The sequence below is a fragment of the Doryrhamphus excisus genome, linkage group LG9 (genome assembly GCF_037039965.1).
Source record: "Doryrhamphus excisus strain RoL-2023G ecotype Guam linkage group LG9, RoL_Dexc_Guam_v1.1, whole genome shotgun sequence".
NCBI classification, from domain to species: Eukaryota; Metazoa; Chordata; class Actinopteri; order Syngnathiformes; family Syngnathidae; genus Doryrhamphus; species Doryrhamphus excisus.
Genome location: NC_136365.1, coordinates 15,276,605 through 15,289,825, shown reverse-complemented (window position 1 = coordinate 15,289,825; position 13,221 = coordinate 15,276,605). Strand labels below are relative to the sequence as shown.

Below are 13,221 nucleotides of genomic sequence, written 5' to 3'. Positions count from 1 at the left end.
TCTCAATCAGAAATCACTCCACTGTTTATTGCTCTCTGGTTCTACCATATCTTACTTGTGGAAATATGGGGTAATAACTATGAAAGCAATCTTAACAACATGCTCAGTAAGGATAATTCATAATGCCACCTATAGAGAACATACTAACTCCTTATTTCTAAAATCACAAATATGTATACTTGCTGATATAGTTAATCTTCAAACAGCTAAAATAATGCATAAGGCTAAAAATAACCAATTACCTAAAAATGTCATCCAATACTTCTCTACAAGAGAGGAGAAATATGATCTCAGGGAAGAAGTACATTTGAAACACTTCTATGCTAGGACTACGTTAAAAAGTCATAGCATTTCAGTATGTGGAATCAAACTATGGAATGGATTGAGTAAGGAACTCAAACAATGCACAACGATGAGCCAATTCAAGAAACAATACAAGCAGTTGATGTTTGCTAAATACAAGGATGAAGAGTCTTGAACCAGTCATGATGTGCTATATATATCACTATATTGACACTTACTATGGTACCCATTATGGCATTGTATGGTCATATCACATCGTACTTCAGTACATGACAAAAAATAAAAAAATAAAATAAAAGTAATAAAAAATAACAAAATAAAAAATTTATAAAATTAAATTAAAAAAAATAAAACTTAAATAATATTAGAAAGGCAGGAAGTGAACAAATGTAACAGTTACTGATTGTAGAAGAACCAGATGTAGGGGTAGGATTTAATAAGCTTTGCTTCTTCCTACTCTTTTTGGACATGTGGAACTGTCAATTGATTATGGGATGCACTCAATTGTAACCTGATGCATGTTCAAATGAAATTAAATCATTATCATTACCATAAATGAATGGGACTGCCGCTCAAAATGCTGATCTTGGCTTGTCTCCTTCTCCCTATTTTAAACGAAGAGGACATTTTTAATTTTTCATGTCTCCCGTCAGTGATGGCATTTCATTGGCAGTGGGTGGCTCGACCCTTCTACGCTCCGTTGTTACAAACAACCGATTTGTTTGTCAGTAATGATGTTTGCGTTGATTTATGAGGCTGTCTAGCTTACACTTTGGTTCATGCATTTAGTTTAGTTTGGATAGTTGTCATAGCACGCTTCAGCTCTCCCGCAAAGGTCAGATTTGGGTAATCCTCTAAATTAAACATGCACATTGAGAATTAGCCATCTTCTACCTGTCTGCATTACATAAAGTAAGTGGTACATGTTTTTTTTCTGGAGACTACTTGGTCTTGGTCAGATAGTCTGTCTATGGAAAAATACATTAGAAAACTTTGACATGGTACGTCTACAGAAACGTCATGTCTTAGAAATCACACGAGTGTATTCATGTATTTATGCCTTACACCCATCAACCGCTTCCCTCCCATCATGCAACACCGCTGCCTGTCAGCTGACTTGTCTCATGCATTGACATTTGCCCTCTCGCCTCCCCCTCCTCCAGCCTTACCCTGGAGAACATGGGGCAAACTCTCATGGAGAGCTATCAAACTCACTATTTCTGTCCATGTCGATAAGAGGGCCCGCTCACATGCTGGCTGGCTGGCTGTACCGTTTTCACTGACCCGATTTCAAAGTCTCTGCAGTTGGCTGCGGGGGCCCAAAGGATTTTTTTTTCTCCTCCGCCACAGTTAAACCCCCTGGGCCGTAAAAGGCCAAACCACTATCGACATTTAAAAGGAATAATGCATACATAATGTCTGGGCGCTGGTCTGGCATCAGTAAACCACAGAATGCAATGCTGTCTGTCGGTGGGCTGAGATGGAGGAGTTCTTACATGTTCTCAGCTGACATCCAACTCACTCACACTGGACTTCAGGCAGAATTAAACTACTCTCAAAATGTTGAGATTCATACACCTTCAAGCAAAAGCCAACGTTTTCTGGTCTTTTCTCACAACGTGAGGATTTCTGCCAAATTCCTTCTGCGTTTTTCAAGATCTGCTGAGCCTTAGGGTGCAAAGTGGAGCAACTCTTAAATTAGACTGACACTCTGTCGAGCACACACCTCCACGTTTAGGTCACAGTCCTAAACATGCCCACCTGGCTAGATTGAGAAACAAATTAAAACAATTTGATCTTTTCAACAGTTGGTTGCATCAAGTTGTCAAATACTGATAAAATTACCCCCAAAAAGTGTCCAAAGTGTCTTATCTGTTGTCTTATCTCAGCTTTGCGAAAGAATGTGGTGCCAAGTGAAGCATGCGAATGACACCAAGCAGGTTTAGCAAGGTCCCGTTTGAAGGTGAATTAACATGAATGAGCTGCCTTTGTGTTTGTTACGTAATATTACTTGGGCAAAGCTGTAAAACTGGTGACACTGCTCATGGAGCGGGTGCAGTAAGTGCAGCATGAGACAATCCATGTCTGTCCAGTCTAATGTAATTCAGCTCTAAACTAACAAAGCCATCTCAGACCGCTTTCAACAGCCTTGGAATAAATCCCCCTTTGACTATATCATGTTTTATAGTACCTCTTTGACAGATGAGGTCGTTGCACTGCAATTGAATTAAAATGTCTGCAGAGAGGTGACAATGGGAAAGAAAATACCATTAAAGTCCGGTATTCTAGACCACAACAGAGATATACCACAAATCACCTTCAAGACTTGTCCACACATAGCAAAGTATTTGTAAAACTGTTTATTTCCCTCAGTTCACCTCAGTCATAAGCATGCCAAACCTGTAGGTGGCAGTAGTTCCTAAAATTCTATCCAAATTAGAATCATCCTCTGTCATTGTAGTCTGTTAAAAAGAAGATGACTTGGTTGTGGAATGGTTATTTGAGGGAAATGGCTGATCTCAAAGGGCTTCTTCGTCTCCACTCTTCAATGTGAAGCAGTATTTGGCTTTACAAAAACAAGCAAGAAAAAAACGCTTCACCAATAGCTACAACCAACACAGTTCTGAGGACATCCATGTTGTTTCTGATGTAAAGGTCACGTGTGTGACGACGCAGCATACAATTCTGGTTATTTGTGTCCATATGGGTCACCTGAGGATGCCCTCTTCTGGACTGATTCATGAACGTTGAGTGTCACAGCCTATACTATGATAGGAATTTTGACAGAAATGTTCTGAGGGCTTGTGAAATGTATTTTTTTTCTCAGGTCTCTGGATGGCCCACAGTCGGAACCACTTGCAGATCGGTCCTGAGCCAGATAAGGCCCATGGACTACGAATTGAATAGGTCAGCATCATATAATACTGTATGTCAGTGTTTTTCAACCTTTTTTGAGCCACGGCACGTTTTTTACATTGTAAAAATCTTGTGGCACACCACTAACCAAAAATGTTACAAAATGTCACCACGACCTCACACGTGCATCAATAAGTCTATAGGAGGAACAAGCTAGGTGTTGCCACACGGACCAATATTATATTGCCCTGCCAGTCTTTACACCACAGACACTCCACAGTTTTGTTGTTTTTTTTTTTACATCACCACTTTTTCTCCTTCCCAATGACCTTTCGGGAAACAATGGTATCCATGGAAAGGAATATTCCAATCTCTTGTCTACATGCGCCGTGAAAATCAAACAGAATTGTCAATAGGGCATGCCCAGTAAAACGTAAACATCAACATCACATGATACTGGCTTCCCCGAGTTTTTCTTTCACTTGTTGGAATAACTCCGTATTGCCAGTTTTTCGTCTGTCCAGTCTTGAAATTTAGTTTGAATCAAAAACAAACTTTGTTTAGTCCAGTGCCGATTGCTGGCCTCCATTTTTAAAACCGAAGAACGTCTGGATCTGCGTGTTACGTCATATCTGAGCATGCGCTGAAAGAACGCACCCGCGATAAATTTAAACAGGAAAAGATCACATTCAATCTTGCTAATATTTTATAATTAAACTCAGGACATTTTTTATATAGATATATATTATCTTTTTTAATAAAACTGGACTTGTGAATAAAGTATAGAAGGGTTTAGATTCTGTTCCACAGATGGCGCTAATGCACACGAAACCTCCTTGCCAACCGCCAATAAACAACAGAAGAAGAAAAACACCACGAAGAAGGCGGCACCCTGACAACTTTCCGTTTGAGCGGGTACAAGATACCTCAATCGGATTGGTTAAAGGAATATTCCATCCCTGTTCAATTCTTTCCGTTTGAGCAAATAACAATTGGAATATTTGGGTCCATGTATACTATTGACATAATGGCTATTGACATCATATTTGCAAATGATGATTAATAAATGTTAATTATAAAAAGTGATATTGGATAATTCCTCACGGCACACCTGACGGTTTCTCAAGGTACACAGTGGTTGAAAATCACTGCTGTATGTAATGGAAAAAAGACACACAGCACCAATCATGGGTGTGAACTCAACAAGAAGAGTGTTGACAGGCGTAAAGTCTCTTGTCAGGTCTATCTGATGACCTCTATCAGCCTCAACGCTTGTTTCCCAAGAGGACTTGAAAGACAAAAATCCTCTGAGACCATTTCCCGCCCTCCTCTGCCACCAATACCACCTTCCCTCCATTTGCTCTTTTCTGCCATGGAACTTCACCCATCACTTTACATATGAGGCTTTAAGGAAACTATAGCACTGATGATGTTATTTGGAATGTGTAGAAAAAACATGTATGTTAAGTTAGTTGGTGACTCTAAATTGCCCCTATATATATGAGTGTAAATGTTTGTTGTCTATATGAGACCCGTGATTGACTGGCAAACAGTCCAGGACAAGGTCAGTTGGGATGGGATCCAGGAGTCAATAATGGGAATGTTTCTCCAGGTGGTAAAGATGGAGGGTATCCAGTTTGGAACTGATGTCCATTTTCGTAAACTTCCCTTGCCATCCATGCCTAAAATTTGGGGCGAGACGGTGTAGCATGCATTGGTGCTTCAACACATGAGTATGATCCAGGTTTCGGAAACTGAACTCGAAACTGAAACCAGTAAAATGTAACAAAATGCGTACCTACAAGCGAATTCAAGGGTCAAAATACAATGAGCCAACATGGAGGTCTAAATCGGGATTCCCAACATCGTCATATTATCGTACTATACTAACAATAACGTATTGTGCGATACAATGAAATATGTTTAGAAAGGGGATCAGCATTGACAAAAAAAAAAATCAGAGATGATCCTTACTATGAAAAGCCGGTCTCTGCCTGGTTGCATCAGCGGAGCAAAGCCGGCTTTATCATAGCATCTACTAGCAGCTTAATGAGCGTCATGGCCTTAAGATGTTTATTTGGCATATGAAGCATGCCTCTATTAGCAACGCTATCGGGGGGGTGATGGCAATACAAACAAGAGGACCCTGTATTGAAAGAAATAGTTCAATTTTTGTAAAAGTGTATCACAAAAAAAGTGTATTGACATTTTGGACAGAACTAGCCCCATGAAGTGACACTGAACTGTTCTCCAATGTACAGTATGTTTCTGCAAAGGTAAATATTATTAGAAGTCGGTTTGTGTCATGATAAAATGTCTGACACAACATCATCATGATGTGTCTGCCCTACCCACTCCTTCTCATTCCATGAGTAGAAACAAATACTTCCAAAGTTCAAGGTTACAAAGTTGACACGAGAGCAAAAACTGCCATTAGATGCTGTAACTGTTAGCCATGAATGCGATCACAAAACCATTTCAAATGTTCAAAGCCACTGACAAAGCATGACCTCACCTTGACGTTGGCTTTGGCGTTGTTGCTACTGCTACTGCTGTTATTGTTGTTTGGGTTTTTGGCATCTTCATGAACTCTGTCCAACAGCCAGAGGAGAAATTCCAGGGCGTCATGCTGAGAGTTGCCCCGAAACTGAGTGCCATATTTGGCCACGATGCTCTGAAAGAAAGTCAGCATAACGATCAGTCAATGAGAGTAATCTGGAATGTAATCATACAACAACCAGCCTCGGACCTACATCGCTTAGATGTGGTTACTAGGAAATGTCAGAATAAAAATACCCTGCTACGTGTGGACAAGGCCTGAGTGTCTTCTTGTGGGCTACAAAGCAAATAATCACAAGGATTCTTAATTACTGAAAACATTAGCATAACAGCTGCGGCTGTATCAAAGTGTCATGTCTCCACAAGACAGTAGCTGTATTTGAAGTGTCATGAGTGGTTAGCATGCAGCAGCTTTATCTACCTCTACATGCGCTTTAAAGTGTGATGGTGCTACTCAGCTGTTGGTGTTAAACTCATGAGTTTGTACTGTTCTTTGCAATGAAGTCATCATCATCATTGATGCTGGCTGACTAGTTTGCTCGTTACCGCTATTACAACATTGGTTCTGTTACTTCTTTGTTGTGCAGTATACTTGGTAATCTATTACAATGTGGTCTAAAAGAGTAATATTTTCCTTTGGAGAAAAGGAAGCCAATCAGACTGAACTATAGCATGTGTGACAGCGCACATAAAGTGCTTTAGACACACCTTGCAATGCAACATACCTTGGTGTTCACAGCGCCAGCAAGTGACTGCTTGCTATGTGTTGTCATATTTTTTTTATTGTACTTTTCTTCAAATGAATGTTAAAACCTCATTACTTTCTCCTGTACTCCTTCTCATGCATCGTCTTGTCCCATGACAGCCCTAGTTGTAATATAAAATGAGTTTTCAAATGTCAGAACTACCAGCCCCTGTATATTTATGACCTGCTTCCAATTAGTGCCCCGTCCTCTTTGCGGTGGAGGGTCAGTGTCTTGTCTGGTTGACTCTAACAACACAACATCAGCTACTCCTCCCATCGGCAAAGCAATCGTCAGTCTGTCTTTTTATTCTATACCCAAGCAATTTATATGGCGAGTGAAGCTCTAGGTACCAATCATTCTGCTAAATCAACAGACTGCTCTCTCACAGGGCCGCATGGTGGTCGAGTGGTTAGCATGTAGGGTTTTCTCTCTCTGGTTTCCTCCCACATCCCCACATGTAGGTTAATCGACCACAGGTATGAATGTAAGTATCTTTATCTATATGTTCCCTGCGATTGGCTGGCAACCAGTTCAGGTTTTACCTCGCCTCTTAGCTTAAGACAGCTGGGATAGGTTCCAGCATACCGGTGACCCTAGTGAGGATAAGCGGCATAGCAACATAAACAATAGTGTGTTTGTACACAGTTTGGTTACTCGTCAGACAAACTAAAGTATCTAACTAAAGAGTCGGTGGTGATTGCTTTGAGACACAGCTGCCGCCAGGCTAAGTGAGACCATCTGCTGTGCCTGTGTGATAGAACGCCATATGAGTTTATTTGTATTTGCCGTATTGAAAACAAGCTAAACAGATGGAAGATGGAATGGTCTTTCATCAAATTAATGCAAAACTAAGGGAACACATAGGATGAGGGTATCTAATACTACTCAGGTAGCTTTGCTACTCAGGTGAAGTCCCAATCACTGTGTTCACAAAGTACATGAATAAACGGTTGCTCATGTTAGTGATAATTAGGGGTGCACCGATTACAATTTTTCTGGACAGCTGACTCCGGTTTCCTCCCACATTCCAAAAACATGTTAGGTTAATTGGCGACTCCAAATTGTCCATAGGTATGAATGTGAGTGTGTCTATATGTGCCCTGTGATTGGCTGGCCACCAGTCCAGGGTGTACCCCGCCTTTTGCCCGAAGACAGCTGGGATAGGCGGTAGAAAATGAATGAATGAACTTTATTTGTCGAGCTGCACGGTGGGGTAGTGGTTAGCATGCAGCCCACACAGTACCTAATGTTGTGGCCTGTAAGCGTACCAGCATTTAGACTTGACAAATTGCTGTGTGCTCATAAAAAGATGAGTAATTTTATTGCTTAAATTTATTCCGGTACCATCTGTTCCATTCTTAAAAAAAACAAAAACAAAAAAACAATCACCCATCAGAGTCCAGGTGGCACGTTTCCACCGCTACGATTTATGTCTGCAAACAAATGTAAACATCTTCACACGTGAAAGGTCCTTGAAAGAAAGCAGGAGACAATCCATCAGTGTTGTCCTATGCCATTGTCACACACCTCCTGTGCGCCCCCCAAACAAAGAAGACCACTTCAAACGCCTCGCTTCATCTTGTCTCCTGAGCTCCTCGAGCCTCACGGATCCACGGCCCTTCAAGCGTGAAAAAAGATGAATACGCAGCCCCTCTCTCAACAACTCTCAAAAGAAGTGCCTGTGTTATTAAAAAGCTTTAGGCCACAAGTGTAAAGCCCCTCGCTGTGTTTTCCAGTCAAATTAATGTGCGCCAGCACTCCACCAATAGAAGGACACTTGTCCCTTTAATCAGCCCCAAATGTGTGGTAACTCAGCAATGGCAAAGTTCAACATTTTGCATCTTTTCGTGTACTGTCGAAGCTCAACTTGAGGGCAAACATTAAATACTGCTACATACACAGTATCTTTGTAGAATGGTTGGGAAATTCATTTGAATAACTGTGCAAGCTGTTGAAATGATTTGCTCCAACTGTGTGTGTGTGTGTGTGTGTGTGTTGCATAAAGACATGAAACAGTTGAAAACAAGGAGATGAAACAGCGGTGAAAGCTTATCTTCTGCGTCAGACATCATGAGTGTAGCAGATGACAAGTGCTTCCAATGTGTCTATCTCTATTGTCACACATGAGTCGGTGTGCGTGAATACATTCCAGTCATTGTTTTGCTGTGCTGCTATTTCATGGGGGTGTATATAGCGTATGAACATTAATTGTATGAGTGACCTGCAATTGACACGACCAATTGGAGAAACAGTCTATTTCTACAATTTTTGGTTTTAAATCGGTGAACATCCACCAGCTCTACCAGTGATGTCATCATCACTATCTAGTACAGTGATTTTCAACAACTGTGCCGCGGCACACTAGTGTACCTTGAGAAACCATCAGGTGTGCCGTGAGGAATTATCCAATATCACTTTTTATAGCATTAACATTGATTAATTGAATTGAACAGAGATGGAATATTCCTTTAACCAATCCGATTGAGGTATCTTGTACCCGCTCAAACGGAAATTTGTCAGGGTGCGTTCTTCTTTGTGGTGTTTTTCTTCTTCTCTTGTTTATTGGCGGTTGGCAAGCAGCTTTCGTGTGCATTAGCGCCATCTGTGAAACAGAATCTAAACACTTCTATACTTTATTCACAAGTCCAGTTTTATTAAAAAAGATAATATATATCTATATAAAACATGTCCTGAGTTTAATTATAAAATATTAGCAAAATTGAATGTGATCTTTTCCTGTTTAAATTTATCCCGGGTGCGTTCTTTCAGCGCATGCTCAGATATGACGTAACGCGCAGATCCAGATGTTCTTCAGTTTTAAAAATGGAGGCCAGCAATCGGCACTGGACTAAACAAGGTTTGTTTTTGATTCAAACTAAATTTCAAGACTGGACAGACGAAAAACTGGCAATAAGGAGTTATTCCAACAAGTGAAAGAAAAACTGGAAAGCCAGTATCACGTGATGTTGATGTTTACGTTTTACTACAAAAGGTCATTCGGAAAGAGAAAAAGTCGTCATGTAAAAACGTGGCTACTGTCGAGTGTCTGTGGTGTAAAGACTGGCAGGGCAATGTAATATTGGTCCGTGTGGCAACACCTACGTTGTTCCTCCGATAGACTTATTGATGCACGTGTGAGGTCGTGGTGACATTTTGTAACATTTTTGGTTAGTGGTGTGCCACAAGATTTTTCCAATGTAAAAAACGTGCTGTGGCTCAAAAAAGGTTGAAAAACACTGGTCTAGTAACACCCAACCGGTGCTATTATTTTTTGGTTTACTACGTAAAAATAGGACAGTGCTTCAGGCAACCTTAACAGTATGCTTTCAACATTTTTTTCATTTATTGTGAGCTATGTTAGCCAGCCTGTTCATTAGCCTCAGTACTGCAGTAGTGAGGCACAGAGGTGCTTGTTATAGCCTTTGTTAATAGCCTTTTTTGGGAACCGGTGCGGACAGTTAGTGAGACGTATGAACTGGCGACATTTGGAGATATGTGGTAATTATTTGCACACTGTATTATTTTGCTGACAGCGCAAACGCATCACTTTCACAAAACTAACCTGCTGACTAGCTAAAACGAAATTGCACATCTCTTTTTTTGAGTGAAAAACCACGATTGAACGAAATCCTGTATTTACCAATTGTTTTTGCATGCATATTTGGGAACAATGTTTGACGGTCCTTGAATGCACCATGGTGCATGTGCTAAATTTCTCCCACGCTGCTCAGATAGAATAGTGTATTTTTTTTTCACATCATGCTGACATTATGCGGGAATGCAAGTGCAAAACCTCATGTTAATTCATTCAAGAACACTGCCTTTTACTACATACATCAAAATGTAATGTTCATTCATTCATTCATTTTCTACCGCTTATCCTCACGAGGGTCACGGGGGTGCTGAAGCCTATCCCAGCTGTCTTCCGCGAGAGGCGGGGTACACCCTGGACTGGTGGCCAGTCAATCACAGAGCACATATAGACAAACAACCATTCACACTCACATTCATACCTATGGACAATTTGGAGTCGCCAATTAACCTAGCATGTTTTTGGAATGTGGGAGGAAACCGGAGTACCCAGAGAAAACCCACGCATGCATGGGGAGAACATGCAAACTCTACACAGAGATGGCCGAGGGTGGAATTGAACCCTGGTCTCAAATGTAATGTAATAATCATAAAACTAACTCCAGGTTCATACTAGTGGATGGTGTGTGTAGTCAGTTCTTTTTCTAAAATGCGGCGTTACTTTGGCGCAAAATGTAATGGAGCACACACCGTCGAAAAAGTTCAGACTTTTCTCATCAGTATTTTCCCAAAGTTCTTGGCGATCATCAAAATAATTTCTGGCAAAGTTGAGATGAGCCTTAATGTACCATGTGTTTATTTTATAATAAATGTTGTCAAGTAGTAGAGTCGAGTCAAGTAGCTACAGTTAGTACTGTATATGTGAAGTACCTTTTCCTTTACGACTTTCATGCACACAAAAATAGACCAATTAGTGAGGTTTGACAAATAAGAATAGCACGATTAGGTATTAAAAGCAGCTTGGGAAAAAGTACTTTTGCACTTGAGGATTTAGGAAGGATTTTGCACTACAAGCAGCTTTCACGGATGCCTGTCCTTTTCCCTGGGAGACAGGACAGGGAGGGCCGTGGTTTTATTTACAAGCAATGCCGGCCCCTTGTCCTCTTCATCCTCCCTAGCTCTTAGTACACACCACTGGAGACATCTCAGAGGGGGGCCTCCTCCTCCTCCTCCTCTTCCTCTTCTTCTTCGTCTTCTAGGCTGGATGCACTTGCTCCAGTAACGCTCCCTCCAGCTTTGACCAGCGTGTGAGCACACACACAAATCACTGTGTCCATGCAACTGGGCAAGGCCGGGCGAGAAAGGGGAAATGAAGGACGTGTTTTCTTTGCAATGCAGAGGAGAGGCCCAGCGGGTCTGGTGATACAGCCAAAATATGCATCTCAGTCCGGGACAAGACGTGACTCATGCCGCACACTGTCAAGCTTAAATCATCTCATTATCTTTCTAATAAAGAAAAAAAAATCCATGTGTGAACTCTTCCTCATTCTTGGTCATCCTTTTACTACAGCCAGTGGTAATGAGAGTATAAAGTGAGTGCCCGGTTCAGGGCATTAAGAGGAGGAAGTAATAGAACTGACTGATGTGAACTATCTTTTATGTCCTACCAGCTTAAATGAGGCCCACCAAGGTGACAGGCTTAGAAACATGTTTTTCATTATACACAGTGGAACTTAAAAAGGCCATCCCTTGGTTGATGCTGGTCCACCTGTGATTTACTAGTACAGTAGTTGGACATTATTTCTCAAAGAAAATGATGGAAACAGCAATACTAGCACGTAAGGGGATTAAATCAACCGCTTAATTAAATGACAATTGCATTAGGTGCAATGTAAATATTTGTACTTGCCCTACTTGCCCTAAGTGTAAATACAGTAAACCTCGGATATATCGGATTCAATTGTTCCCACTGGTTTTGTCCGATATAAGCGAAATCCGTTATATGCGTATACCGGAAAATGTCTGTTTTACGCATATATCGGATTTATATCCGGTATATGCGTAAATCGCATTTTATCCGTTATAAAAAGGCACTTCCTTGACTATGTTTCCAATGTACCTGGACTGGGCAATGAAAAGAGACGTAAGGTAATGAGAATTTAACTTTATTGGACTCTGAGCATAACAAATTGTTAATTAAGCTAGGCCCTGTTACGCCCGTCAGGCGTACGTTATTTCCACTAGTGAGGTTAAGATCTCATTCACTGCTGTGCTAGTATTATTGACGTCACTCACTTTTATATTTGTCCTAAATCTGGAGCCAGGAGAAAGACACGATGCGGCCATCCGATATATGCGAGGGAAATTGGAACGGGACTGGAGATTTTGTCCATCCGTTATAAAAAATCCGATATATGCAATGAATTTTTATTGGAAATGCATTACAGAAAAATTGGTTCTTTTTTTATCTGTCCGTTGTGAGCGAATTTCCGATATATCCGAGTCCGATATATCCGAGGTTTACTGTACTGTAAAACATAAAAACAAGACACATGATGCTGCCTTGTGTTGAAGCCGAGTCTTCTCTGTTCCAAAACAATCCCAAGAAAAGGCAGCAGTAACTGTTTGTTTTTACCTAAACTGAGGTCTCTTGGGGTAAGCTGAGGTTTAGAGGTGCCCCAATACAACATTTTCACTTCCAATCCAATACCGATATTGCAGACTTGAATATGAAGACGGCTACTAAGAAAACTGGTTTAGTGCCATTCAAGAAGCTCAAGGGGAGGGCAGCTTGTAGGCCCAGTGTTGGAGTAAATCAAGTCCTCTCCCTCCACATGACTGCTAAGGAATGTAGACAAACCACCTCAGGATGCCGGTTAGTTGCGCAGGTGAGTCAGCCCAAACCGAAACACAAACCTTGGTGTAATCAGTAACTGCGAGCGATGCAAACTCCCACTGTGCTCACCACCACATACTCATAAAACATCATATGACTGATATACAACCTGTGTACTTTGGTGTAAGGAAATAAGACACAGGAAGTTTGGCTTTTGAGAATTACAATGCTATGTAAAAACTTTACATTGTTTGCAAGTATTTGTTTTAAAAGAACATCCCTGAAGTGCTGGTAAACACAAAGATATGTGTCACGTCACAACCAATTATGGCTTTTTGCTTAGGTAAAGACATTTTTGGGCTACGAGTGGCTAACTGGGGAGTTTTCGGA

At 41.0% G+C, this 13,221-nt stretch overlaps 1 protein-coding gene across 1 annotated transcript in view; it reads right to left on the bottom strand.

Annotated features, from left to right (window-relative positions):
* usp43a (ubiquitin specific peptidase 43a) overlaps positions 1-13,221 on the bottom strand; it is a 61,845-nt gene that overhangs the window by 45,175 nt on the left and 3,449 nt on the right. Inside the window, exon 2 of the mRNA XM_058065343.2 lies at positions 5,675-5,833. Coding sequence (XP_057921326.2) covers positions 5,675-5,833 — 159 coding nt within the window. The remainder of the gene's footprint in view (positions 1-5,674; positions 5,834-13,221) is intronic.